At 42.8% G+C, this 27,952-nt stretch overlaps 1 protein-coding gene and 1 long non-coding RNA gene across 5 annotated transcripts in view; one reads left to right on the plus strand and one right to left on the minus strand.

The window, feature by feature from the left end:
* The window catches only part of LOC102147876 (uncharacterized), a 73,011-nt gene that overhangs the window by 6,325 nt on the left and 38,734 nt on the right, over positions 1 to 27,952 (plus strand). The window lies entirely within an intron of this gene.
* CLMP (CXADR like membrane protein) overlaps positions 1 to 27,952 on the minus strand; it is a 90,009-nt gene that overhangs the window by 3,387 nt on the left and 58,670 nt on the right. Inside the window, exons 1-8 of one of the 4 annotated variants that reach the window (XM_070273823.1) lie at positions 24,370 to 24,519; positions 21,554 to 21,646; positions 20,503 to 20,545; positions 19,000 to 19,157; positions 3,509 to 3,710; positions 1,791 to 1,958; positions 1,227 to 1,370; positions 268 to 409 (exon numbers count right to left, since the gene is read on the minus strand). In XM_070273823.1, the coding sequence (XP_070129924.1) occupies positions 268 to 409; positions 1,227 to 1,370; positions 1,791 to 1,958; positions 3,509 to 3,710; positions 19,000 to 19,157; positions 20,503 to 20,509 (821 nt within the window). In that variant the 5' untranslated portion in view covers positions 20,510 to 20,545; positions 21,554 to 21,646; positions 24,370 to 24,519. Of the gene's footprint in view, positions 1 to 267; positions 410 to 1,226; positions 1,371 to 1,790; positions 1,959 to 3,508; positions 3,711 to 18,999; positions 19,158 to 20,502; positions 20,735 to 21,553; positions 21,647 to 24,369; positions 24,520 to 27,952 lie in introns of those variants that run through there. The other 3 variants (XM_070273821.1, XM_005611655.4, XM_070273822.1) reach the window with 3 other exon arrangements.

Here is a 27,952-nt window from a genome sequence, read left to right on the forward strand (position 1 = left end):
TTATTGTATGCCCTTTATAAGCAGAAGTGAATCAGAAGTAACGTAAAGTTGATCCTTTTAAGCCTCTGTGGAGGATAGATAGTTTCACAATGAAGTTGAGGTAAACTAGACCTTCTGTCCCTAGGCTGGAACTCCTTACCTACCAGAATAATTCTTTTAACGGACTCATGGTTAAGAGGAAAGGAGACATTTATGTTGGCTGATCACTGTGGAGCTGGCCGTAGAAAGGAAGCCTAGTGGAAGAGGGGATTTTGGAGGGAGGTTTACCGAATTTCATTAGGTCTCTCTTCTTCCTCATATCTTTCTTTGTCTTTCCTTCGGATTAGCAGCCACACCAAGAGGAAAATCAGCAGGGCTCCAGCCACCATGCCTGTCACTGCTCCTGCAACCATGCCGATGCTTGGTACATCTATTTTCTCAGAAACAAAAGCAAAAGTAAAACCAAACATAAGCTAGGAAATATATGAACTTAAAAATCATAAGTCCTGGACAGGATGAGTATTTCCAGGTCTTTATATCTAGCTTCCTGAGTTCCCTGTTTACCCTTTCGTGGTATACAACTATCCCTCTTGATATTGAAGAGTAGCAGAATATGCCACCTCAAAATATGCGTCTTTGATAGTAGGATTATTTTAAGCTGATGATTATTATTTTTTTGAGGAAGATTAGCCCTGAGCTAACTGATGCCAGTCCTCCTCTTTTTGCTGAGGAAGACTGGTCCTGAGCTAACATACGTGCCCGTCTTCCTCTACTTTATGTGTGGGATGCCTGCCAGAGCATGACTTTGCCAAGTGGTGCTATGTCTGCACCCGGGATCCAAACCTGCGAACCCCAGGCCACCAAAGCAGAACATGCGCACTTAATCACTGCGCCACTGGGCTGGCCCCTTAAGCTGATTATTTTTGAAAAGCAGCAGACAGGAGAAGTTTTGAAAAGAGAAGTTACCCTTTTGTAAACAAAATTTACATTTATAAAGGAAATCTCCATTTGGTCCCCTCCTAGATGTAATAAATTTCTTTAGGGGACTGGTAAATTCACACATCTATGTAAATATAGAGTTAGCTACAACTGTTGAGTGGTCCTTGCAACTACTGCATTTATTTTAGTGCTACCCATGTTCTTCTGGAAATAAAGATTTTGACCTTGACTTTACTCTTACTTGTTATTAAAAATGTTTTACACTGAACCACAATGCAAAAACAAAAACAAACCTTTTGGATACTTACACTGTACAGTCACTCGCACCACACAGCTTTCCTTCCCAGCCTCATTGCCTGCTGTGCACTGGTAGAGTCCAGAGGAGGACATAGTGAGGTTCTGCAGCAGAACATGTCCGGGGTTGTTGTAGTCTACACAAGCAGAAAGAATGACTAATCCCCTTAGTGACAGGATCTATATTGTTTACTTTATTGCATCATTGACTTAAGATTCTCTAATAAAATTTGGTAAGGGTGAGATGATAGAATGTGGGAAGAAGGGTGAACATTCCTTTAAATTGTAGTGCATCCTCAAAAATTACAAAATATTGTGAACATTTAAGGGATAAACATAATGAGATATAATGGATTTATATAATACATTTCTTCTAAATCTCTTTTACCACTTTTAAGTACCATTTGAGGAGAGAAAACAGATTTTTGTGTCCCAGTTTACAGATGAAAAATGGAAGTTCAATGAAGTTCAGCAGTGTATTCAAGGTCACATGGTGAGTTGCTGACAAGACCGGATTTAGACTTCATAGGTAGAGTACTGTTCTGCTGTCTCAGTAGACTGACAGAAAGATGACTTACCAATCCTAGATTTGGGAGGCAGGTGTTCATCCTCTCCCTCCTTCTCTCGGATTCGCTGCCAGTAATACACAATGGGCTTTGTGCCAGAGGATGACTCACATTGCAAAGTCAGGTCACTTCCTTCTGTCAGCTCTCCTTCCAGTTCACACTTGGGCTTTGATGGTCTCACTGGCCAAAAACGAAGAAACATTCAAAGATCCCTAAACAATAGGTCACTGGAAGAACTATGTCCTGTTAAATTATTTCTCCAGCCATCCCTATGGTCAGCTTGTTGGGATTCAGTAGCCTTTTGCTACCTAGCCATGCTTTACATCACCTGCAGAAACGCAGCCAGCTCCATCCCCTGCACACATAAACACCCAATTCCAGCTGCTTCCAGTGGTGCTGTTGTAGTTTTCAGAGGCTTCTCAAAGAATAGATACTGTACTTCTCAAAGAACAGATACTTTTTTAATTGGAAATTTTAAGAAAGTTGAGTGTGATTTTACTAATAGTGAAACAGGGATAGAAATTCGTTAACTTGGAAGCAACTAAGTAGAGCTTAGTAGTTCCTGCTTTCAGAAAACAGAAGTGGATTTGAATCATACCTGAGACGTGTAAGTTAAGTGCAAGGAGACCATTTAAACATTAGAGGATATTTAAATTTTGTAATAGGCTACTATGGAAAATTGTAATTATTTTTTCTTCTTTTACTATGGCTAAAATACAGAGTATATATACTTCTTTCCAGGGAGCTGGACTAGGTGACCTCTGAATATATAATACAAAGTACTGAACAAGAAATTTTTTTTTTTTTTTTTTTTATTAATGTTATGATAGATTACAACCTTGTGAGATTTCAGTTGTACATTTTTGTTAGTCATGTTGTGGGTACACCACTTCCCCCTCCGTACCCTCCCCCCACCCCCCCTTTTCCCTGGTAACCACCAATCAGATCTCCTTCTCAATATACTAATTTCCACCTATGAGTGGAGTCATATAGAGTTCGTCTTTCTCTGACTGACTTATTTCGCTTAACATAATACCCTCGAGGTCCATCCACATTGTTGTGAATGGGCCAATTTCGTCTTTTTTTATGGCTGAGTAGTATTCCATTGTGTATATATACCACATCTTCTTTATCCAATCATTAGTTTCTGGGCATGTAGGCTGGTTCCACGTCTTGGCTATTGTAAATAATGCTGCAATGAACATAGGGGTGCAACGGACTCTTGAGATATCTGATATCAGGTTCTTAGGATAGATACCCAGTAATGGGATGGCTGGGTCATAGGGTATTTCTATTTTTAACTTTTTGAGAAATCTCCATACTGTTTTCCATAGTGGCTGTACCAGTTTGCATTCCCACCAACAGTGTATGAGGGTTCCTCTTTCTCCACAACCTCTCCAACATTTGTCGTTCTTGGTTTTGGATGTTTTTGCCAATCTAACGGGGGTAAGGTGATATCTTAGTGTAGTTTTGATTTGCATTTCCCTGATGATTAGCGATGATGAACATCTTTTCATGTGTCTATTGGCCATATTCATATCTTCTTTTGAGAAATGTCTGTTCATGTCCTCTGCCCATTTTTTGATCGGGTTGTTTGTTCTTTTGTTGTTAAGTAGTGTGAGTTCTTTGTATCTGAACAAGAAATTTTGTACCACCATGATGCATTTGGCTATCCCTTGCAGAGACCTTATTAATAAGATGTAGGCATTTACCATAGCGCTTTGTCTTACCTAAGACTTTTAAGATGACGTTGCTCCACGCATAGCGCCCTGAATTCTTCACTTTGCAGGTATAACGGCCCTCATCACTGGGCTTCAGAGGCTCAATCTGCAGGGAAGCATCTCCTGCCAGGAAATTGGAAGCAAAGGCCACTCGGCCCTTCTGTTCCTCAGTAAAGTTACTGTAGACCTGACGGCTGGAGTAAGTGATCACCTGTGGGACAGACCAAGACAGGGTCAAGCAGTATGGCTTTCAGTCTCCTGCTGATGTCAAGATCAGTTAAGGGAATACTCCTCGTGGAACAAAGCAGTCAAGCCTGGGGCTGATTCTAAGGGCCTAAGAGACCTCTGTTCTAAAGTTAAAAATACAGTATGTTCGTCTAGGCCTTGCTGCTTCTAGAAATTGTAGAATTTTAATTATAAAGTAGTAATTATTTCATTAAGTGCTCAGAACCATTCCATTTTATAGGTAAGGGATTTTAAATTTGACATACATCCTCAAGGTCACTCAGCTAAGTCAAGGAAAGAAGGAAACGCACATACTGGTATCATGAGTTGACTGAGAATGGAGAGAATAAAGGAGAAGGATTAGGAAGAGACTCACCTTTCCCCTGCATACCCTTTCTAACTTTTGCATTTTTCACCACTTGCATGTGATCTGTTCAAAGTGCTAGGAGCTACACTCCTTGTGCTAGGAGCTTGCTTTTACATCTCGTTTATTTCTCACACAATTTTTCCAAGTAGTCATTATCCCATTTCACAGACAGGTCACAGAACCGGCACTTGAACATATCCATCTAAACCCATCTAGTTCATTGTTCTGGTATACCACGGTTATGTCTCTCTTGCTTTCTTTTCTCACCTGCGTTCATTTCACTGCTAATTGACTGCTCTTCCAGAAAGTTTGGAAATGAAGGAGAAAACGTAAAACTAAAAACTCAATTTGTTTTGTTCTTAAAAAGTTTAGAGTCCAGCTGAAGGGATTGGAGGAGTTGAATAGTAGAAGTTAATGCTTAAAATTCAGGTCTGACATGGAGGCCTTCATTGTTTGGCTTTCCTTCTTTTTTGGCTTCACTACAGATTAGTAAGAGTAAACTATGTCCTTTCCTTTCATAAAATACACATGAGCTTCAGGTCTTTGTTTTCCAAGGTAGGGAGACCAAAGTTTAAATTTCCCCAACAGAAAAAAATAATCTTGATTTTTACTGAATTTTCATCTGCCTGCGTCACAACCTCTGTTTTTGAACCTTTCTCCAATTCTCTTAGTCCATTGTCTCACTCCTATTAGTCACGAAAACCATGCTGATCTGGTCCACCAAGACTTCAGTTTTGTCTTCCCTGCCCCTCAGTAATCATATTCTTAAACTCATTTGATTTAAATGTCAGCAAACCTTTACCGGAATGACTCCTTCCCATCACGTCAGGAGGAGGCTATTCAGATTAGTAAAACCCTTTACTTGTCTTCAAGTAATTTATAATCTAATAGGATTAACAGGGAGAGAAGTATAAACATAGAAACAGGAATGATTAACTTGAAATAGTATCAGAGAGAATGTCCCAGAAAAGTTAGTGGCATTTGAGTTGGGCTTTGAAAGATGAGTAGACTAAAGAAGAGATGATAGAGGCAGGGAGAAGAGGGCTGGAGGGAGCATTCCAGACACACAGAATGGCTCTAAAAAAAGGCATGCAAGCATATGGGAGTCTCCCGAACACATTTCTGGCAGCAGCTGTTTCAAATTGTTTCACTCTACTTAAGCCCTTAACCCCATCCTCGATCACATGATGCTCTGCAACTCATCAAATGCTTTCCTGAAAAGATTTGAAACCGTCCAATAAAATGTCCATCAATTCTCTCTCCATTATATCACACCTCTTCAGTATCATCCATTTTGCCCTTACCACCTCTCTGAGAAAAGTGTTTTCTCCTTTCTCTGAATATTCTTTTTCTTCAGCAAATATTTATTGAGCTCACATGCCAGGTACTGTGCAAGGCGCTGGAAAACAAGCAGCAATAACACACAGTTCCTACTTTGAGGACCTCACAGCCTTGTGGGGGAAAAAATGGGGGAGAAGGAAATAAGAAAATTAAGGTAAATACTGTGATAATATACTTAAAACATTTTCAGTATTTAGTTTTGCCCCCTCATTTCAACCAACACCACTATTGTGATAATTATTGTGATAATATCCTTATCTCTAACTCCAGCATATTTTTGAGCTCCAGTTTCATATTTCCAGCTGCCTGGCTGCTGTATATTTCTGTCCCCTCCAGTCTACCCTACATAGTAATGTAAGTTAATGCCAAGTTAATATTGATGTAAAACTCACATTAGCTCTTGTCCAGCTTGAAAACCTTTAATGTCTCCCCGTCACCTCTCAGTGATGACTAGGTTCAGTCTGGGGTTCTCAAAATGACCTCTGCATTACCTTCCCAGTCTCATTTCCTATTTTGTGCACCTCACATACCTGGGTTCAATCAGATTACATTATTTTCCTTTCTTTAATAGGTATGCTTTCTCTGTATTCGTATACCTTTGGGAAAACTGTGTTTTCCCACTTACAAATTCCCTTTTCTCCATTTCTCCACATAAAGAATCCCTATTCATTCTTTTAAATCCAAAATCACTGTTAACTCCTTATGAAATCTTCCTTTATATGACACTGAGACTAAGAATGGTCTCTTTTCTTTGCTCTCATCCACAGCATTTCTTTGCATCATTTTTATGTGAGGAGAAATTATGAAAGGCTTTGGGCAAATATGTTGCTAGGTCCCCTTTCTGTAATGCTAGGTGTTGTCCATGAGATCTTCAGGCATTCTGATTTTATATATGTCTATTGCCCTTGATTGTCTTTGGCTAGGCTATTTTACAATTCCTCAGTCCTTTATTTAATAAACATTTACTGAAAACATATTCTGAGCTTGGCACTGTGCTAGAGATGGTAACAGTACAAAGAAATGAGTTTTATAAGTGTTCTTGGAGACCAGGACATGCCACCCCAGAATGTGCCGCTTTGCATGTGCATAAGAATTAATTTCAGCTGAAGGCATTTGAGCTCCTGAAATTCCTTATCTGCCTAAAGGCAGAGCCTCCCAGAAGAATGAGTGTCATAAATTCCATTCCTTGAAACAACTCTAATATTCTCTTCCGGGAGACCAGAAATTGGCACCACACCCAGATAGACATTGTCACAAACTAGCATATCTCCCATCTGTTCTCCTAAAGGCTCATTTATCTTTCCAAAAAGTCATTTGCTTTTCCCTAAGTACCCCTTCTCCCCATCCGTTTCCCCTACTAAGTTAGGTATATAGAATCCAAATCCTAACTACCCTTTTGAGTTACTCATCTCTGGGTACTCCCAGGTGTTAGATACATAATGCATGCCTTAATAAACTTCTGTTTGTTTTTCTCTTGTTAATCTATATTTTGCCAATCTAATTTACAGTGCCCCGGCCTGAGAACCTAGGAGGGTAGAGGGAAAAATAGATTTTTTTTTCCTCCCCTACAGTTTTAAAGGTCAACTTTTTTTTTGAGGAAGATTAGCCCTGAGCTAACATCTGCTGCCAATCCTCCTTTTTTTGCTGAGGAAGACTGGCCCTGAGCTGACGTCCATGCCCATCTTCCTCTACTTTATATGTGGGATGCCTGCCACAGCGTGGCTTGATAAGCAGTGCGTAGGTCACACCCGGGATCCAAACCAGTGAACCCCAGGCCACAAGCGGAATCTGTGCACTTAACTGCTGTGCCACCGGGCTGGCCCCTAAAGGACAACTGTTTTCTAAAAAAAGTAAAATGATGACTTTCATAGATATAGAAAATAAACATGTGTCAAAGATTTTATTTAACTCATTCATTAACGATGGAACCAGAAAGATGTTACAACAGCTTCAAATAAGGGTTGGACTGCAAGGATTTATATTCTCCTTCAGACAAAATTCATTTGCATCTCTATGGATAGGAAACATAGGCATCGCCATTAGCATTCCACAAGTTAATTTCTATTTCTGCAGAAATTAATACAAGAGGAAAATTAGGCCTATCTCCAGAAAACTTGGACTCTAAGCATGATGTTCAGGAGGCACCTCCCTGGGGTATTTGTGCAGGGGAGGGGCACGTTTTCAGGCTGGGGTAAGAAGAGATCCTCCATTGGTATGATAATGAGGGGAATTAGATCTCTTCAAGGCTGTTCCCCCTGCCCCCTCTCCTCTACTGCCTCCTCCCTTCACATGTGGTCTCCTGGTTCAACTCCCTGAGTCTCTAGTTAGAGTCCTTGAAGGGCTCCTGGGAAGAGCACTGGGGAAGGGTGTTTCCTTCTGGCTGGGATAGGGGTGGAGGGGGCTGGGGGTAGCTTCACCAGGACAGCATCATCAGGCTGCTCCCGAAGGCTAAGGTGAACTCTTGAAAGACCTCTGTCAGCAAATTGGTAAGCATGACCAGTTAAAGAATATTTAGGAGCCAGAAGAGAGGGTAGGAGGAAGATAAGTTGTCATCCAGAGCTAAGGCTGGAAACGTGAGCCAAGGCTGGACTTGAATGTTAAGCTAAAGAGATCCAAGATGAGAGTCATTTAGTCAACGACTTCTGAGCCTCCACCATGTGCCAGCGCCTGTTGTAGGTGCTTGGGAGATACCAATGAACACACATGTAAAAATCCCAGCCCCTGAGGAGCATATATTCTAGTGATGGGGAAACAGACACAAAAGAACATTATAGGGTATATTTGACAGTGTGAAATACTCTGAAAATCATAGAACAGGGAAGGTGGGCCAGGGGGACAGATTGCAATTTAAATAAGATGGTCAAGGTAGACCTCTCCAGAAAGTGCTATTAGAGTAAACGCTTGAAGGAGATGTGGAGGCAGCCTTGAGCTATCTAGGGGAAGGAGAGTTCTAGGCCAAGGAAAGAGCCAATACAAAGGCCCTAAGGTAGAAGGTACCTGGCATGTTTGTGGAACAGCAAAGAGACCACATAGCTGGAGTGAGTTTTTAGGAGAATAGTAGATGAGGTCAGGCAATGGGGGCATATCATAGACCTCGTGGTCCATTGTAAAGATGATGGCATTTACTCTGAGGGAAATTGGGGTCTATTAGAGAGTTTTGAGAACAGTATCATGATTGATCTGTTTTGACAATAGGCGGCAGGAGGTCAAGAGTGGAAACAGGAAAACCAGTCAAAAGACTATTGTAGTAAAGATCTAGGCAAGAGAAGCACTGCCTCCAGAGTGGTAGCAGTGGAAGTGGCAAGAAGTGATCAGATTCTGAATGTATTTTGAAAATAGAACCAACAGGATTTCCCAATAGACTGACCGCCTTATTTAAATATGTATTTGTGGTATGAGAAAAAGAGAAAAGTCAAGGACTACTCCTGTGTTTTTGGCATGAGCCTATGAAACAAGAAAATTGCCATCAACCAAGAGGGGCAAGATTGGATAGGGCAGGTTTGGGGTCAGTGTGTAGGGTGGGAAGGGGAATCAGGAGTTTAGTTTTGTACTTATTACATATTAGATACCTGTTAGACACCCAAACTACTTTGAATAAGCAGTTACATATATATGAGTCTGATGTTCAGAGGTGAGGCCTGGACTGGAAATACGCATTAGGGAATTAAAAGTATGTGGCCAATATTTAAAGCCGTGAAACTGGGTAAGATCCATGAGGGCATGAATATAGAGACTAAGAAAAGAGAAAGGAAAATGAAGCTATCCAAATAGTGGATATCTAAACACAAAAATGAGAACTCAGAGTAAAATACCACCAACCTCAGAGTAAAATAAATGACTGTCATGGATCTCTTTAGCTTAACATTCAAGTCCAGCCTTAGCTCTGGATGACAACTTCTCTTCCTTCTGACAAATAAAAATGGCAAGCAATAGGATATATTGGAGTATATGAGGAAGCCATTTGGTATAAACCTAATTCGGCCTGACTTTGTTTTTTCCAAAAGGGCCTGACTGTGGCTATTGAGCATGCATTGTATATCTGCTTAGACATTTCCTATGGCCAGAACAAAGGCCCTTGAGATAAAGGTGCAACTTACCCCCACATTGGCATTTCCTTAGGGATAAGCATCTTTCCTTAGGCTAGGAACTGATTGCTACAGTCACCTTTGACCACCCAGCTTCACCTGTGACCAGTCAGCTGGAGACAACAGACTGCCACCCTGCTGTGTTCACTGAGACAGAAGACCTACCTGCTGTTTCCATCAATCTCCATGCCGACAGAGCAGTCTCGCGACTGTTGTACAAGGGACATTTCAATCCTATGTGAAACATCCCGTTTAGGGGTATATAACCACTCTGTGCACCGGGAAGAAAGGCCCCGGGCCATGGTCCTCAGATTTCAGCTCAGAATAAACTCACCCAAATTTTCATTTATAGATTTGTTATGGATTATTTTCGTCGACATCCTACCCTCTCTTCTGGCTCCTAAATATTCTTTAACTGGTCATGCTTACCAATTTGCTGACAGAGGTCTTTCAAGAGTTCACTTTAGCCTTCGGGAGCAGCCTGATGATGCTGTCCTGGTGAAGCTACCCCCAGCCCCCTCCACCCCTATCCCAGCCACAAGAAAACACTCTCCCCCAGTGCTCTTCCCAGGAGCCCTTCAAGGACTCTAACTAGAGACTCAGGGAGTTGAACCAGGAGACCACATGTGAAGGGAGGAGGCAGTAGAGGAGAGGGGGCAGGGGGAACAGCCTTGAAGAGATCTAATTCCCCTCATTATTATACCAGTGGAGGATCTCTCCCTACCATACCCTGAAAACTTGCCCCCTCCCCAAAACACCATAGGTAGGTGTCTCCTGAACATCATCTTCATGCCGAGAAATGTTCTGGAAAGTACAGGAATGCATGATTTCAGTCAAATGTCCAGTGTTTACTCTCAGACAGACGTTGTGTCTTGAATTTCTGCATTCTTTTCAATAGACGCTGCAAGTGATGGGGGGAGGGGCAGAGGGAAGGAAAGGGATTTAGGTCTAGGAATATTGGGTTCAGATCCCAGCTCCGAAATCCATCTTGGGCAAGGGCCGGCACCTTTTAAAGTCTAAAAGGTTTAGAGTCCAAGTTTTCTGGAGATGAATTAAGGTCTAATTTTCCTCATATATTAAAAGAAAATTAGTATAACAATTCTTATTGTTGGAGGCCAACTTCACAGGCTTATAGCAAGAATTTTAAGAGATGCCGGCTGTGAAAGGGCGTTGTTCCTTCACTCAGTGACTATTTAGCGACTGTTCTGTGCCAAGCACAGTGCTTGGCTCTGGGCTTAGGAATGTAAATTAGATGCAGAAATGAAAATCCATCAACACAATGCAATACACTCAGTCAGGGATTTTTGTTCTTATTTAGCAAACATTTATATGGTATGTATTTTGTGCTAGGCACTGTTCTAAATGCTTTACAAATATTAACTCTTTGCATTTGAGGAAAAAAAGGTAGCATGATACAATGAAAAGTTCAAGACAAGATTAGGGAGATTAAGGAAGTTAGTCTCTCCAGTAAAGTGCTTAGATTTAAGGCCATTCTTTTGTTTAAAAAATGTTTGTAGAGTGCCTTCTATGAGGTGGGTACATATATCTCAATCTGAGACTGAGGCAGTTAGACTGTAATCCTGCTAGAATGGGGTAGTTCTTTTGGGTCCTCTGGTATTCATTAATTAATAACTGCATTTCCCATTGAAGGGGGCATCCCAGAGAAGAGTTCCTAGGGCCAGGGAGAGATTCCTATCCTAGTCTTATCCTTTAAAATGCAACCAACCTCATTTGCCAGGCTGTGGCCAGCATCAATTCTGAGGAATTTCTTAGCCCCTCCTCACTGCTTTTTGTTTTTCTCCCAATCAGATAAAACCTATGAACTCAGACCCAGAAAAATGCACATAACATATTGTTTTGCAAATAATTCCAGAGGGTTCCTAGCATTCAACTAAAGCCCTGTGCTTTAGACTCAGACCAGGAAGAGCTAGGATCACAGCTCTTCTCCCCACATAGTACTTGTTTGTTTTAAATGTTTGCAGGGCGTTGTTGGCCCCACATCCTGCTGCACTTCATAGAAAGAATAAGTTCCTTGTGGGGTGGAAAAACCTGCCATAGAAATGCCAACCCGGTGGGACAATGGGGAGAGGAGGAAATACATTAGCAACAGGAAAACACTGGAAGCTTTAGAACTTATCTCCACTGTAAGACTGAAGGTAGGCGGCTGAGTTTGGAGATAGGACAAGTAAGCTTGAAAGACCTAACAGGCATTCAATTAGTGTTATTTTCTTTCTTTCTGACTTTTCCATATTTTCCCCGGGTGCATACTCATCTACAAAGAAGTCAGTTTGTGCTGCTTAGGAAGAATGAAGAGATTCTAAACCTAGAAATCACTAAAGACCTGGGTAGTTTTTAGGAACTTTGGGTTTTGTGGGCTTTCAGAGGTTGGTGCCTCTTTTTTGGTCTGGGGGATTTCTCTCTTGTTCATTTTAATATTTGAACTGACATCAAGAACTACTTTTGTCTTGGGCCTGTCTGGTGGCGCAGCAGTTAAGTTTGCACTTTCCGTTTCTCAGCGGCCCGGGGTTTGCCAGTTCGGATCCCGGGTGCAGACATGGCAACACTTGGCAAAAGCCATGCTGTGGTAGGCGTCCCACGTATAAAGTAGAGAAAGATGGGCACGGATGTTAGCTCAGGGCCAGTCTTCCTTAGCAAAAAGAGGAGGATTGGCAGCAGTTAGCTCAGGGCTAATCTTCCTCAAAAAAAAAAAGAAATACTTTTGTCTTGAAAGGTGCATTTGACTTTCGAGAGCCTTCATAGGTGTGGACTAGAGTAGAATCTGGCTGCTTTGGACAGCTGGAAGTACAGTACTGTAGGAGCTTTCAAATTCTTTTGAACAGACACATATTAAGAAATACATTTTTCTTCGCGACCTAGCATACACATATATAACTGAAACATAAGGTTCATGAAAGAGTGTTAAGTGCAGTACACTCTGATATTTTCTAGTCTGAGTTAAAATGAAACAAAACAAAAACAAAATGTCTAGTCATTTAGGATCCACTACTAAATCCTAATTTTGAAAAACGCTGCACCAGGGCCCAGTGATTGGGAGAGCTGGCTAGGAAGTCAAATGGTTTACTTTCAAGTGGGAGTGCCTCCACTTAGAGCTGTGTGCCTCGAGTCAGTTAATTAACCTTTCTAAACCTTAAAGTCTTCAATTGTAAACCTGGGATAAGCTACTTCATAGGATTTTTGTGGGAATGAGATAATAAGCACTTATGATCACTTTTATTAGGCTGATTCTGAGTTCAAGAAAGCCTCTCAGGTTTCCAAATTTGTTCAGCCCAGTACCCCAAGAATATTAATCATTCCGTGTATTTGTATAGCAGAGCTACCCTGGGTTGAAAGCCTCCATCTGTTTCCCATCACCTGTACTCACTGGACTAAAGCTTGGCCCTCTGAATGTGGGACCTAAGGCCAGTGAAGCCTGGACCATGCCTCACCTTTGGCCCCTGGCCCTTACATCTCTGAATAGCCTAGTCCCCAAACTCCATGTCCCTTGATTTTGAACAAGTGTCTTCTGATGTGTCTTTGTCTTGGATCATGCAGTCTTCTTCTGAAATGCCTCTCCCTCTTTTATTTTTGCCTAAACAACACCTACATTGGCCTCAAGATCAAGCTCAAGGGTCACCTTCTGTGTACATAGCCTTTCCTGGCTCCCTGGTTAGATTCACTGACTCCTTCCCGCGAGCCTCAGCACTTTGGGCACATCTATACCATAGCACTTTAGTACATTCAGGAAGCGCTGACTCCTGTCTGCCTGTCTCTCCTTTCCCCCAAATCCTCTCCCAATAGTTAATGAGGAAAAAAGGGATAGCTAAGGTAAGTATTTAACATCTTTGGAAAGCAAAGATTATACAACTCCAAAATAATCTTAATATAATTAAATAACTATTACGTAATATGAGAATTTCACACACACACTTCTGACACAGATTGGGGCTTATTTCCATCCTTCCAGTTTGGCTCAGTTTTTTTCAGACATACATTAAATCTCAGATGTTTGTGTGTCTCTTTGTTTTATTTTGTTTTTCATTCTAGGAAATGTAATGCTGAGACTAAGCCACTGATTGAGGTGTGATGGGAGAACAATGAACATAAATTTAATCTTTTTGCAAACAAACAAATTAAATATATGAATTACAGCTGCTGTAGGGCTGTTTGTCTTCCTGACATTCCTGATGGACCTGTTCCGGATGCAGTTTTCGAGAGAGGAGGCAGGACAGTTTGTTAGGCCTTGGTGTGGAACAGATGGATCAGCTCAGTTTTCTGGTAACTGCTCTGCTGTGCCATTGTGAAACTGCTTTGAATGAGATGGATGTAGGCCCCTCTCTCTATGTTTTAGATAAGGATTTTTCTTGCTCAAGGCCAAAGTGAAAGAGGGAAAAGGTGAAGGGGTGGCCGAGAGGCTTGGCATGGGAATTGGAACATCTCTGTCCTAATTTCTCCATCTGAAAAATAGAGGGGAAAGTTTTCTGTTGTGTGTTCCTGACTGATGTTGGGAGAAGTGGTCACTCTTTGGAAAGTCCAGGGTATTTCCATCCCTAGAACCAGAGGGAAACCTCCAGTGTTCTAGTGGCCATGCTATCTAGGCTGAAATTCACATCTTCCTGAGACTGCCTACCCACCTCCAAATGTTTCCTGCGTATCTGAGTATCCTAGACAAAGGGACGAAAACATTTTCTCTTCAGATTGAAATGCAAAGCTAAACTTGGGATCTAGGTCATTGGTTAGCCTACTTTTTAAGCACCACGTCCACTCCGACCCTTTCAGTCATCTTCACCCTCATTCCCAACACCCTGGCAATTAAAAAGCTTTGGCAACTTTATCCACTAAGTTTTTATCATCCCTTCTTGATATCCCACTGTCTGTGAGTGTAGTTGAAGCCCTTATTGTACAGCCTGAAATTATTCAACTGGTCCTGCTTCTACTCAAGTCCTCCTTCAATCAGTGTGCTACACAGTGCCAGCGTGATTGCTCTAAAATGCAGACACGTCCCTTTTACTCTTAAAATCCTTCAAGAACTCCACGACATTACGGGAAACGTTTGAAGCACCCCAGCATGGCATACAAGACTTTCCATGTTCTGGTCCTGCAACTTCACAGGCTCACATTTTGCACTCCAACTATACTAGCTGCTTATAATCTTCCAGAATTTTCCAGCCTTTGTGTCTGTGCTCTTGGGATTTCCTCAGGGCAATGGCTTCTATTAACACTCAGATCAGCTGTGCCTTCTTATAGGAAGCTGTCCTTGACCTCTCCCCTCCTCCAACTACTCTTGGCCAATAGCTCCTCTTTTGTATTCACCTAGAACACTCTGCTTATCACTATCACTTACTTCGTTTTTTTTCCTTTTTGAGGAAGATTAGCCCTGAGCTAATATCTGCCACTAATCCTCCTCTTTTTGCTGAGGAAGACTGGCCCTGAGCTAACATCCATGCCCATCTTCCTCTGCTTTATATGTGGGATGCCTGTGTAGGAGTCTGGAATTGGCACCCCAAGATACGTCTCTTTGGCATCAGCATTATTTGAGGCTGATTGCTTTTGATAAACTGGGACAGGGAAGGAGGCTCTGAGGAATGGAACTTGCCCTTTGTTAGGACACATTTACATTTGTAAGGTAAATCTCTATCTGTAAAAGGTGCCTCCTTCTCTGTATCAGGAAGAAGAAAGGAGATGACCTTCTCTCTAGAAACTCTTAATCAATGCCAAAGGCAAGGACTTAAATCTGCATTTTATTGTGCTTGTCTGGTAACCTCCTGTAACTGACTTCCCTCCCCCTCCCAACGGTGGCATTTCTTTAAGGATTAAGCATCTTTCCTTAGGCTAGGAACTGATTGCTGAGCTCACCTGTGACCACCCAGCTCAAGACAATAGACTTGCCTCCTGCTGTGTCCATCAAGCGCTGTGCCAACAGGGCAATCTTGTGACTGTTGTGGGAGGGACATTTCAATCATATGTGAAACACCCTGTTTGGGGGTACATAACCACTCTATGCACCCCACTTCTTCAGTGCCCTTTCTTCCTTCCGGAAGAGAGGCCCCGGGCCATGGTTCCTCATAAAGCTTTGTTTAATTTTCTCTTGCTATTCTGTCTCATGTGAATTTAATTCGTTCTCCGGCCAGACGAACCCCCATTTTGGATAGAGGAAAAGTCTTCCTCCCCGACACCTGCTACAGCATGGCCTGAGAAGCGGTGCAGATCCTTTGGAACCCAGGATCCAAACCGGCAAACCCTGAGCCACCAGAAGCAGAACGTGCGAACTTAACCTCTGCGTCACCGGGCCGGCCCCTGTCACTTAGTTCTGAAACTGTCTCTTTAAGAATTTTTCTCTTCACAATAGAGTGTGCGTATAGTGGGAATCCAAGAAATATTAATTAAATTTAACTAAATTGATTTTGATCTTTGAGAACTTCCAATAGTGTCAAGCTTTTTCCTGCATCAAGTTCTTTGCATAATTAATTCTGCCTGGAATAATTTTCTCCTCACACTCTCCTTATTTCCTACATAGCACATATTACAATTTCAAATTATTTATGAAGGTAATATAGCTAGTAGTTAATGATGCGGGGTCGGTGAGCTGAGGAGTCGAAAGAAAGAGTTCTTAGACTCTTACGATCTGGCAGTAGTGCTCTTTTATTTAGAGAATAGAATAGCATGGGGACAGGACCCATGGGCAGTCAGAGCTGCTGCTGCTGCCGCTTCTGCTGCCCCTGCTGGCATGAGGACAGGACCCATGGGCGGGCAGAGCCACTGCTGCTGCCCCGAGTTGAGGGTTAGGGCTAATTTTATAAGGCATGGGTATGTGAGTCATCTCTTTACAAGACAGAGGAAAGAACATGAAAAAAAGTTAAAATGGTATCAGTGCAGGTGGGGTCTGGTCATTGGGTGATCCCATGACTTTTAGACAAGAATCAAATCGGATTAAGTAAAGGTTAGAAAGGTTAGAAGCCACCACCCTAAATCAGTTACATGAGATTGCCAGACAGCAACCAACTTAAGTTCTTGCCTTCCCCATTAAGAGTTTCTAGGGACAAGGTCATCTCTCTTCTTCTTCCTGGTACAGAGAGGGAGGCACCTTTTACAGATAGTTACCTTACAAATGTAAATGTATCCCAACAAGGGCAAGTTCCATTCCCCAGAGCCTCCCTCCCTGTCCCAGTTTATCGAAAGCAATCAGCCCCAAACAATCCTGATGCCAAAGAGACATGTCCTGGGTTGGCCAATTTCAGGTCCCTACAAGGTCATCCCCTCTTCCTTCACAAATGCAAATATCTCTCAAAGAGCAAGCAAATTCCAGTCCTCTGAGCTTGCTTCTCATCTGCAGTTTTTTAAAATTAACCAGCCTAAAATCCCCATCAGTTAACAGCCCAGGTACTGATGTCAGAGTGCCTAATTTCAAAATGCAAAATGGGTGACCTTAAGCAATTTTCTCACTTTGTGTGTGTATGTGTACATGCCTCAGTTCCTTATCTATAAAATGGGGCTAATAATCCTGGTTATGAGGATTGAGTTAAATGAGATGATATGTGTTAAACAGACTTGTGCCTGGCATGTAGCTAACATTTATTGCATTCTAATTTTAAACAATTTTTTAAAATTTTTGAATGTCATTTTGCTGTAAACTCCAAGAAGGCAGGTGCTCTGATATCATCTTCATTATTGTATTCCAGTGCCTAGTATGGCATACAGAAAGTGTAAGATAAATTCATGTAATCTGAATGACTGAATAAATGACAACCCTTACTTTAGACTATTAACTGAAGATAAGTAGAGAACTGTGACTGCTTATCAGAGTGCTATCAGAAGCCATACTACTGGCCTTCCTTAAGCAACAATTAACTTCCTAAGCCCTTATACTCACTTACGTACATAACCAAGCAACTCTTTTTTTCTTGAAAAAAAAAATCTAGTTTAAATTTCATCTAGTTTCAATGAAAACACTTGGGTGAAAGTTAGATGAGTAGAGTCATTCTTGGATTTTCATTAACAGAACATGGGCTCTTATTTACTTCATTCAGAACTGAGAGTATCATGTCTAGGACTGACTAAGAAGTTATTGGAATAAACATGCTCAGGTTAAGGTGACCTTGCTCTACAAAGAACAGAGAGAGTCTTAGGATGACGTACTAGAACAAAATGGCAAACTGTATCAAAATAACAAGGCGATGTAGCCAGTTTTTTAAGCAGGGTAAACTCCAATAATGATCCTGAAATTTATTTTCAGTGAAAACCTTAGCTTTTCCCCACATAAACAATCTTATAAAATTAGTGATATAGACAGAGGAGAGGAAAGGGCAACTTTTCACTTTTTTAGTAGGGAAGGAAGTAAATCTCTGAAAAAGAAGGAAAATCTAAAGTCAGCTTCCCTAAGTTACAGAATTTTAAAAATCACACATTTTGAACAAATAGATGTAAAAAAAAAATAAGTCAGTGGGTAAAGGGAGTGAAAATAGTTATGCTAGAAAACATAGGTTGAGGAAAGCTACAGTGGCTGAATGCAGCCAAGGCAAAAAGGATAATACCAGTAGGTTACTCAGTTCTCATTTTCTAATAAAGGCCAGCCGAGTGGATCATCAGGAGCAGAGTACTACAGGTTCTGTTCACACTGCCAAAAGCTTATAAAAACCAGTGGACCATCATGGTGGCCCTACCCAATCTGAGCCCTGAAGACCCAGGGACAGCTCCTTTATTTTCCAAGTCTGGAACCAGTATCAATTCTTTTGCTGTCCAATTATATGTGTGTTAAACATGTTCATTCATGTCCCATACTTGTTCCTCTGTATCATATTATTTATCATATTGCACAGTCTTAGAGGTTGGAAGTCATGGCTTTGTGCAAATCTTAAGCCATACGGTAATGGTTTCAGAGGAGGAAGAGCGGCAGGCTTCCTAGTGTAGGTATAGTTCTGGCTGCTGGACTAGAAATTCAAGCTTCTGCATCTTAGTCCGCTTCTTAGGAAAGACATTAATCATGCAGGTTCCCTCCTTGGGCAAATCATAGATGCCTTTCCAGTAGTTCTTGCTTGCCCAAAGAACATAGAATCTCTTATCCTCACAACACAAATACCCTTTCTTCTCTATAGTTTTGTATCTAGAGTCTTTCAATTATCAGCCAGATGAGAAAGCAATTCTAGGGGCTGGCCCCGTGGCCGAGTGGTTAAGTTCGCACACTCTGCTTTGGCAACCCCGGGTTTCATAGGGTCGGATCCTGGGCACAGATATGGCACTGCTCATCAGTCCATGCTGAGGCGGCATCCCACATGCCACAACTAGAAGGACTCACAACTAAACATATATACGACTATGTACCGGGCGGCTTTGGACAGAAGGAAAAAAATAAAATCTTAAAAAAAAAAAAAAAGAAAGCAATTCTAGCCCTTTCTGACCCAATGAGAAAGACTGGAGGACTGAGGAAAGGCAAACACAGGAGGCCAAGGAGAGAGAAGGAGGGGGGCTCTAGTCAGGTGTGTACTCACCACTTTTTGGTTCCCTTCATTATCGGTGAGTAGCCATTCGATATCCAGGGTGTCTTTTTCTGGAAGCCCCAGTTGATGGTGACAGGGCAAAGTGACCTTTTCCTCTGCCACTCTCTTGATCTCAGTGTGAGTCCCCAAGGTTCCAGCATAGTAGGAAACTGGAAGAGGAAAACCTCTAATGAATAATGCAATGTGTGGGGAGCAAATATTACAACTAATAATTATTGGATGTTGCTGCAGGCAAGGGGTAAATCGAGGTGTTGGAAGAATCCTAGACAAGAAGTACTGGAAGTCCTGCGGTCTCACTCTGGCTCCTCCATTGAGTGAATTCATCACGTCTTCCTTAACCGCCTGAATTACACTCCTACTAATGCCCATCTTTCCTACCTTACTGGGTTTTTATGAACAGTGAAATCACTCAGGTCACCAACAACTGTCTTTTTTTTATTGCTGAGGAAGACTTGCCCTGAGCGAACATCTGCGGCCAGTCTTCCTCTTTTTCGTGTATGTGAGCTGCCACCACAGCATGGCCACTAACAGACAAGTGGTGTAAGTAGGTCTGCGCCCAGGAACTGAACCCAGGCCACTGAAGTGGAGCACACTGAATTTAACCACTAGGCCACTGGGGTTGGCCCACAACAAGTTTGTCTTTTGATCCTTCTCTCCCCTACTAGTAGAGGCTTCTAAAAGGATGGAAACCAAAGGAGAAGGCAGGGGTTGGCATCCTCCCCAGAACAGGCTCCTGATGCCAGTTCAATCCTTAGAGTCTTCTTAGAGACAAGTTTCCCTCTCAGACCTCTGAGTAAGTGCAGGAATGCCTCTAGGCACAAGTGGGCTCTTATAGGCAGTTCCTGCTTCCCTTAGTGACACACGTTCTCTCATGCCCCCGACTTCTCTCTCTCATTCTTTATAGTTTCATATCACATGGTTTCAAAATATGAGGCAGCTCTTTCTATGCAAAACAAAATTTTGAGTTACCACATTTGGATCCTGTCCCGCCATCCATCTATTATCTCTTTGGCCAATAGGAAGTCAATTCCACTTTTGGCTTTCTTTACCTCTAACTTTCATCTTTTTCCAGGAATGGTATTTTGTCAGCAACTTTGGACTCCGAGCTCACCTTCTCTCTTTCCTATTAATCTCTCTCTTAGTATCTGACTAAAGCTGTGACATTGTTGACTGTTAAATCTACAGTATTGATGACTGATGAGTTGATGAAACCTCATAGGATTCTAGGTATGATGTGTCTGGCATTCAAGGTTTGCTTCAGCTCCAGATCCTCCTTTACTTCCTTACACAGTGATAAAGAAGCTCAGCATGAAAAGTGATCTCTCTCAAATCTTTCACAGTGTAAAAGGGTCACACAGCCTCCAGGTTGGAACAGCCCCTAGTGCCAGGGCTTGTGTGAAGTCCTTTCTCCTGGAGAGAACTCACTCTGCCACTTCAGAAGGGTTTTAAGCACTAAAGACCAAGGATCATGACTAGCAGAAGCATGTAAACTACCTCTCATTTCCTCTTCATTTCCCAAAATTGAACAGCAGCAAATCTGTGGGAAGGAAAATGGCCTGTATTCTTGCCTGCAGGGAAACGAAATGAGGAAGGGGGGGGAGGGACGACTGTGGTTCTCTCTGCAGGGGGGCTGATTGGGCTGAAACTGCAGGGTTAGAACCTCAAAGGCATCCACCCTAAAAGAAGCAGCAGGTGGATTCCCAAGCTCCATGGCAGAGAAAGGAGACTATAGAAATCTGCTGGGCTTAAGGAGGCATCTTCAAAACCAACGGGATAAACTCCTTGTAGGGTCTTAAGTGACATTCTCAAGAAGGTTTCTGTTATTTCTGTTCAAAACTTGAAACTACGATGGGAGTGGCCACCATTTAGTGAGAACTTCCTGTCGCATGACTCTTCACTGAGCACTTAACCCTATGAAGAAAGGATTATTATTCAAGTTTACTGAGAAAATTTAAAGAGATTAGCAGCTTGCCTGAGATCACACAGCTAGGAAGTGACAGAGCAAGGGCTCGACCCAGATCTGTCTCACTGCAAAGCTCACGCTCTGGCAGCCATGCTATGCTGCTCATGCCCTGTGTTTTGCGTGGCATCCCAGATGTCTGGTTCTCCCATTAACCTGTAAGCTCCTTAAGTTTAGGTACCATTCACTGCTGCATTCCCAAAGCACTCAGCCCAGTGTCTCGCACACTGCAGATACCCAATAAATATTTGTTGAATTGTTTTGAATCTAACCCATACACTCATTTTACCAATGAGCAAACTGAGTCCAGGGATAAAAGAGCTGCCCCAAGGTCCTACAACTCATTTAGTGGCAGGAATAACCTATGTAAAACCCATCCTCCCTCAGTCCCCATAAAGCAACTATAGAGCAGCAGGGAAATTAGGAGTTGGCACTGAACTAAGCTAAGCTTATAAGAAGGAGCTTCGGCTCCTACCCCTTATCACTTTCCACTGGACCTACAATGCTCAAATGAAACCAGTGCCCCAGACCCCAGGTAAAACTGGTGAACCCAGCACCAATTTGGTGCATACAGTAGGCACTTACTACACATTGAGTAAATAAATGCAGAGAATCAGCTGTGAAAGTTGCCGATTTGAGCCACTAGAGGGAATCAGAGGCTCAGATTTGGTTGATATCCTGAAAGGAAAGGAACAGTGGTGGGTGGTGTGTTTTGCCAGAGCACCAAGTTCTATTTATACCACATTCAGAATTAAATACAGCAGTGCAGGGAGGGGGCCCCTCAGTGAATATAAATGACTTTACCCAGGCAGGGAGCCTCAAGATCAGAGTGCACGCATCTCTAGTTTTCCCTGAACCTCAGCTCCTCAGACTCCAGGAGGCCATGGGGCTCCCTGCTGATTTCTCAGGTCCTTCTGTGCTTTTTTGACCCACACTGGTATTCCACAGCCTAAGCAGACAGGGCCCTGGGCGCTGTGTATAACTCTGAAGCTTGGCAGTGCTCGTGGGGGCTGCTGAGCATGTGTCTGCCACCTGGTGGGTGAGTGAAAGGGGCAATCCAAACACCCCGTGGCTAGACCTGGGTTCCCCGGGCATTGAAGGGTTCATCTTCTTTAAGAAAGACCTTAGGGATCATCAAAATTTAACTTACAAGGAAACTGCAGCCTGGAGAATTGAAACGTCAAGTCACAAGCTAGTTAGTGGCAGAACTGCAAGTAAGGGAATAGTCTCCCCTGGGTGTCTGGGACTTTTGCAGCATTCAGTGATGCGGAGAGGTGCTGGAACGTGCCAGTCGTGAGGACAGCCTCTGTAGGCATGTGCAAAATGCAGTCATGGAAGCCTACGGCTCTCCATAAGTGGAGCCTTCTGCATACAACTCAGGCACTTAACAAAGGACCTTTGGGAGCTTGGGAGAACTACCCTCTCTGAGCCTTCGTGTTCTCCTCTGCAAAATGGCAATTAAATGAGACACTGAGGTGAAGCACCTAGTGATGGCACACAGGAGTCTCCCCCTAAAATGCTCTTCTCTCCTAGAAGCAGGGGCTTTTTCTCAGATGACTGCTGCCTACATTCAGTTAAGACTAGTTTGTGGTTTTCTTTTCTAAAGGGATTTACATTTATTAAAGATTCTCTTGAGCCTTCAAGATCTCCTACAAAGAGATGGGGTAGGGGTAACATTTTTTCCCCAACATGAATACCTTTATATCACTGAGGGAAAATAAGCTACGTATTTTGAAGATGAATCCATTGAGAAGATAATAGTAAATTTTTAAAAGGCAATTTCTATAACCAATTGACTATTCTATTCACATTAAAACACTCATAATTGAAGTCTTTTTTTGTTTGGTTTTTTTGAGGAAGCTCAGCCCCGAGCTAACATCTGCCAATCCTCCTCTTTTTGCTGAAGAAGACTGGCCCTGAGCTAACATCCGTACCCATCTTCCTCTACTTTATACTTGGGACGCCTACCACAGCATGGCTTGATGAGTGGTGCTATGTCCACCCCCGGGATCCAAACCGGTGAACCCCGGGCCGCCAAAGCAGAACGTGCGCACTTAACTGCTGTGCCACACTGGGCCAGCCCCCATAATTGAAGTCTTTAAAAAATTTTTATGTACAGTGGCCAGCCTGGTGGTGCAGTGGTTAAGTGTGCACGTTCCGCTTCAGCAGCTTGAGGTTCCCTCGTTTGGATCCCAGGTGCGGACATGGCACCATTCATCAAGCCATGCTGTGGTAGGTGTCCCACGTATAAAGTAGAGGAAGATGGTCACGGATGTTAGCTCAGGGCTGGTCTTCCTCAGCAAAAAGAGGAGGATTGGAGGCAGATGTTAGCTCAGGCCTGAGCTTCCTCAAAAAAAAAAAAAAAATTTGTGTACAAAGAGCTAGAATTGTTTCTGGGGTCAGGTAGATGTCCTGAATGACCCTTTGAAGAAATTCATTTAGTCCATCTTAATGAAGCCAACATCCTTCACGTACTGGCGGAAACATTGTTTCCATCCCATATTGAGGCCGTATTTCCAGATCAGACTGTGTTGGTTTGAGCAGAAGTGGTACAAATGAGAACCATGGCTGAATTTTCTCATGATGGCTCCCTGTAGAACCACAGACGCTTTCACAGATGCATCTTGCTTTCACAGATACAACAAGGCAAAAGGCCAGGGGTAACTTTTAATAGAAACTAGGATGTTGCATTTAAAATATCTATTTCTCTCTTATTTCCCTAACAGAGAATTCTACTTCTCAAATTCTTCCTGAAGGCCTACAGAGCACAAGTTGCCTGAGATCTCATGGTTGGGTCTACATCTTACTCTCCAAAGAGATCCAAAGAATGGATCCTCCAGTGCTACCATCATCAACACAGGCACACATGCTCCAAGGCCCCATTTAGAAGAGGCCACAGTGCTTGGTGCATAGGTTGAGCACAAGTCGGTTCTTGTTTTAGAATTGAGTTGTTGGTTCCAAGGCTGTGTAGACGTGCAGTTTACAAGTAACAAAGTTAGAGAGCCATACTAGTGATGGTCCCATATCAGGATCAGGAGCTGTGCCATTCACAGTGTTTAGTGTACGGCAGGGCACCCGCTAATGGGCAGTTGAGGCGTGCAGGCTCCTTCTTCCACTCAGTGATTGCACTTTTCTCAATGAACCTGTTTACTTACCTGAATGGGAAGAGAATTTTCTTGTGTTTTGTTTTACACAGAATATTTGAAAAAGTATCAGGAAAATCAAAATCATTGAATGTCAGAAAAATAAAAAGGATTTTGGAAATTTTAAATCAACTTCTCTCATTTTATGGATCAAGAAATTGAGGTGTAGAGAGAAGTGACTCACCCAAAGCCCTCCTGATTTCTAGGCTAATATCTATAAAATTCTGTGTGTGTGTGTGTTTGTGTGAAGGCATGTACCTTCCAGACTGTTTCCGGAACACTGTGTGCAATTCAAGATACAGCATGATGCAATAGAAGGAGCATGAGCTTTGGGGTCAGGCAGATGTGGATTTAAGTAGTGGCACAAGACCAGTTAATTCCTTGACAGCAGTGAGTCTTTTTTCTTCTCTGTAAAATGAGCATAAAAACATCGACTGTGAAAGATTGTTGTAAGGATTTTATATGATATATGTAAAACGTCTGGCACTGGCATGTCATATACAGTACATATGCAACAAATGGTAATTATTACTAATAATAATTGTACACACTGTAGTTTGAAAGACAAGGAAAACCGGAAAAACATGCTAAGGAGGCGAAGCAAAATTCAGAGGAGTCTAGAAGTCAGTGTGCTTGGTAACTGTTAATATTTGGCCACATTTGCTTTGTCTCTTTCCCCATATATATATTTTTTGCTGCACCAGTTGAAAGTAAGTTGCAGATAGTACAACACTTTACCTGTAAAAGTTTCAGCAAGCACTTCCTAAAAATAAGGATGTTCTTCTACACAACCACAACATCATCATCACACCTAAGAAAAGCAATACTATTGTTTGGAAGATCATTTCTGACAAGAGTGGCTAAGGAAGACTCTGATGAGTGAGCGGAACTGAGCTAGTTCTAGAAAGACGGCCAGGCTTTTCCTGCACAGACATGAGGGAAGGAACAAAGCTTTCCTAGTGAAGGGAGCAGCTTGAGCAAATGGCAGCACCTGTGCTCTGTCTGCTCCCCTCAAGCTCTCTCACTGTGAACCAGGGAAGTTTCTCTTCTACATATTTTGTCTTCTCAACCCCATACCCAGCCCAACCCCAGAATCTCTTCAGTCAGCTCCCTTTATGAGACCTTTGGAAAAGGAAAACCACATTCACTATGAGCTGCTAAGCAGCTGATATATTTTAATGTCTTCTCAAATGCAAACACATATTTGATATTTAGAGAAAGCCTAAAGCTAAAGGAATGAAGCTTGCAGGTGATTAGTGGAATTGCAGACATCTGGGAATCAGTGTGTTGCCTTGCTATTTTTTCCTTCCAGGAGGTGAGCATTTGTTCCTGGAGTCCCTAAAATTAGTGGTGTAGGTGCAAGGACCTAGGCGGCAGCCTGAGCCGTGGGCTTTGGGAAGGGGAGGCAGATTTTGAGCTTCCTCCCCCTTCCCACTAGGCTGTGGGTTGGTTTTCTTTACTTTTTATTTTCTAAATTTTTTTTAAACATTGGCACCTGAGCTAGCAACTGTTGCCAATCTTTTTTTTTTTTTCCTGCTTTATCTCCCCCCAATCCCCCCTGGTACATAGTTGTGTATCTTAGTTGCAGGTCCTTCTAGTTGTGGCATGTGGGATGCCACCTAAACGTGGCCTGACCAGCGGCACCATGTCCGTGCCCAAGATCCGAACCAGCGAAACCCTGGGCCACCGCAGCGGAGCGTGCGAACTTAACCACTCGGCCAGGGGCCGGCCCCTGTGGGTTGGTTTTAGAGGAGGAGAAGGAGCAGGGGAAGGGGAAGGGAGGAACAAGATGGAGTCGGGGAGGAGGCTGACCCAAAGAGGAGAGCAGAGCAGAGCTGGAGGTAGGAGGAGAGGAGAAGGAAGGGAAGAGGGAGAACCTTGTGCTGATAGAAGACAGTTGAAGAAGTTTTCAGACCAAACACAGGCTGATTAAAAATGATTAACTCAGGGGGCTGGGCTGGTGGCCGAATGGTTAAGCTTGCGCGCTCCGCTGCAGGCGGCCCAGTGTTTCGTTGGTTCGAATCCTGGGCGCGGACCTGGCCCCGCTCATCAAACCACGCTGAGGCAGCGGCCCACGTGCCACAACTAGAAGGACCCACAACGAAGAATATACAGCTATGTACTGGGGGCCTTTGGGGAGAAAAAGGAAAAAAATAAAATCTTAAAAAAAAAATGATTAACTCACCTCCTTTCCCCTTTGTAAAACACTGACTCAATATATACTCTATATGTATTCAACCACATTAAAAAATTGCACTGAGGGGCTGGCTCCTCGGCCGAGTGGTTAAGTTCACGCGCTCTGCTGTGGCGGGCCAGGGTTCAGATCCTGGGCGCGGACATGGCACCGCTTGTCAGGCCACGTTGAGGCAGCGTCCCACATCCCACAACTAGAAGGACATGCAACTCAGGTATACAACCGTGTACGGGGGGAGGTTGGGGGGGTTGGGGAGATAAAGCAGAAAAACAACAAAAACAGAAAGGTGCCAAGGGAAAAAAAAAAGATTGGCAACAGTTGTTAGCCCAGGTGCCAATCTTTAAAAAAAAAAAATTGCATTGAGTTCTTATCAGTTATAATGCTGGAAATATGAACATAATTTCTCCTCTACCCTCAAACCATTTGAAAGCTAATGATTAATAATACTTTACATTTATTTAGTAATTAACAATTAAGTCAGGGGCCAGCCCCATGGCCGAAAGGTTAAGTTCGCGTGCTCTGCTTCCGTGGCCCAGGGTTTCACTGGTTCGGATCCCTGGCGCAGACATGGTACCGCTCATCAGACCATGTTGAGGTGGCATCCCACATGCCACAGCTAGAAGGACCCACAACTAAAATATACAACTATGTACTGGGGGGACTCCGGAGAAAAAGCACACAAAAAAAGAAAAGAAAAAAAGACCGACAGCAGTTGTTAGCTCAGGTGCCAAACTTTAAAAAAAAAAAATTGTCAGCTTGTTCAAATGCATTATGGCATGTGAGCCCCATGACTACACTGTGAGCTAATGTTATCATCTCTGTTTTATTTATTTTTATTTTTTTCTGAGGAAGATTAGCCCTGAGCTAACATCTGTACTGATCTTCCTCCACTGTATATGTGGGTTGCCGCCTCAGCATGGCTGACAGGTGGTGCAGGTCCGTGCCAGGGATCCAAACCCACGAACCCTGGCCACTGAAGTGAAGCATGCCAAACTTAACCACTATACCATGGAGTCAGCCTGTCACTTCTGTTTTAGAGAAGAGAAAACTGAAGACCACACACCTGAGGCCACACAGCTGATGGGTGGCACTGTGGTTGACATGACCCCACCTCCGATTTTTATCCTATTCTCTTTGCCTTGAAATTGGCTGGCTGGAAACACAGAGATCATGATGATTAAATGCAGATGGCACAGAGGTAGGTAGCAGAGCTGATCTGATTGGACACACTTAAGATCTATAATTATCTTGCTAGCTGGGATCCTGAGTCAAAAGCAAGACGAGTCCAGGCTGTATTAATAGAGGTCTGATGTCCCAAACATGGGGAGCAACAGCTTCGTTGTACTCTATGTTAGGCAAACGAGCAGATCCAGAGCATCTGTGTTCAATTCTAGATGCTGCACACGAAAGGAACATTTGACAAAAAAGTTGGCATTCAGAGGGTTGTGACTAGGGGATGATGGGGTCTGAAAAACATATCATATGAGGAATAGTTGACACAATTATAGGTGAAAAGTTAGGAGGAAGAAAAACTAAGAGACAGTATAGTAGCTACCATCCAACATTTAAAAGGCTACAAAACAAGTAATAGGCTTATTGGATGTTGTTCCTGAGGGCAGAATTAGGTCCAGATGGCTTAAGAGATTC

This window comes from Equus caballus, chromosome 7, assembly GCF_041296265.1.
Source record: "Equus caballus isolate H_3958 breed thoroughbred chromosome 7, TB-T2T, whole genome shotgun sequence".
NCBI lineage: Eukaryota > Metazoa > Chordata > Mammalia > Perissodactyla > Equidae > Equus > Equus caballus.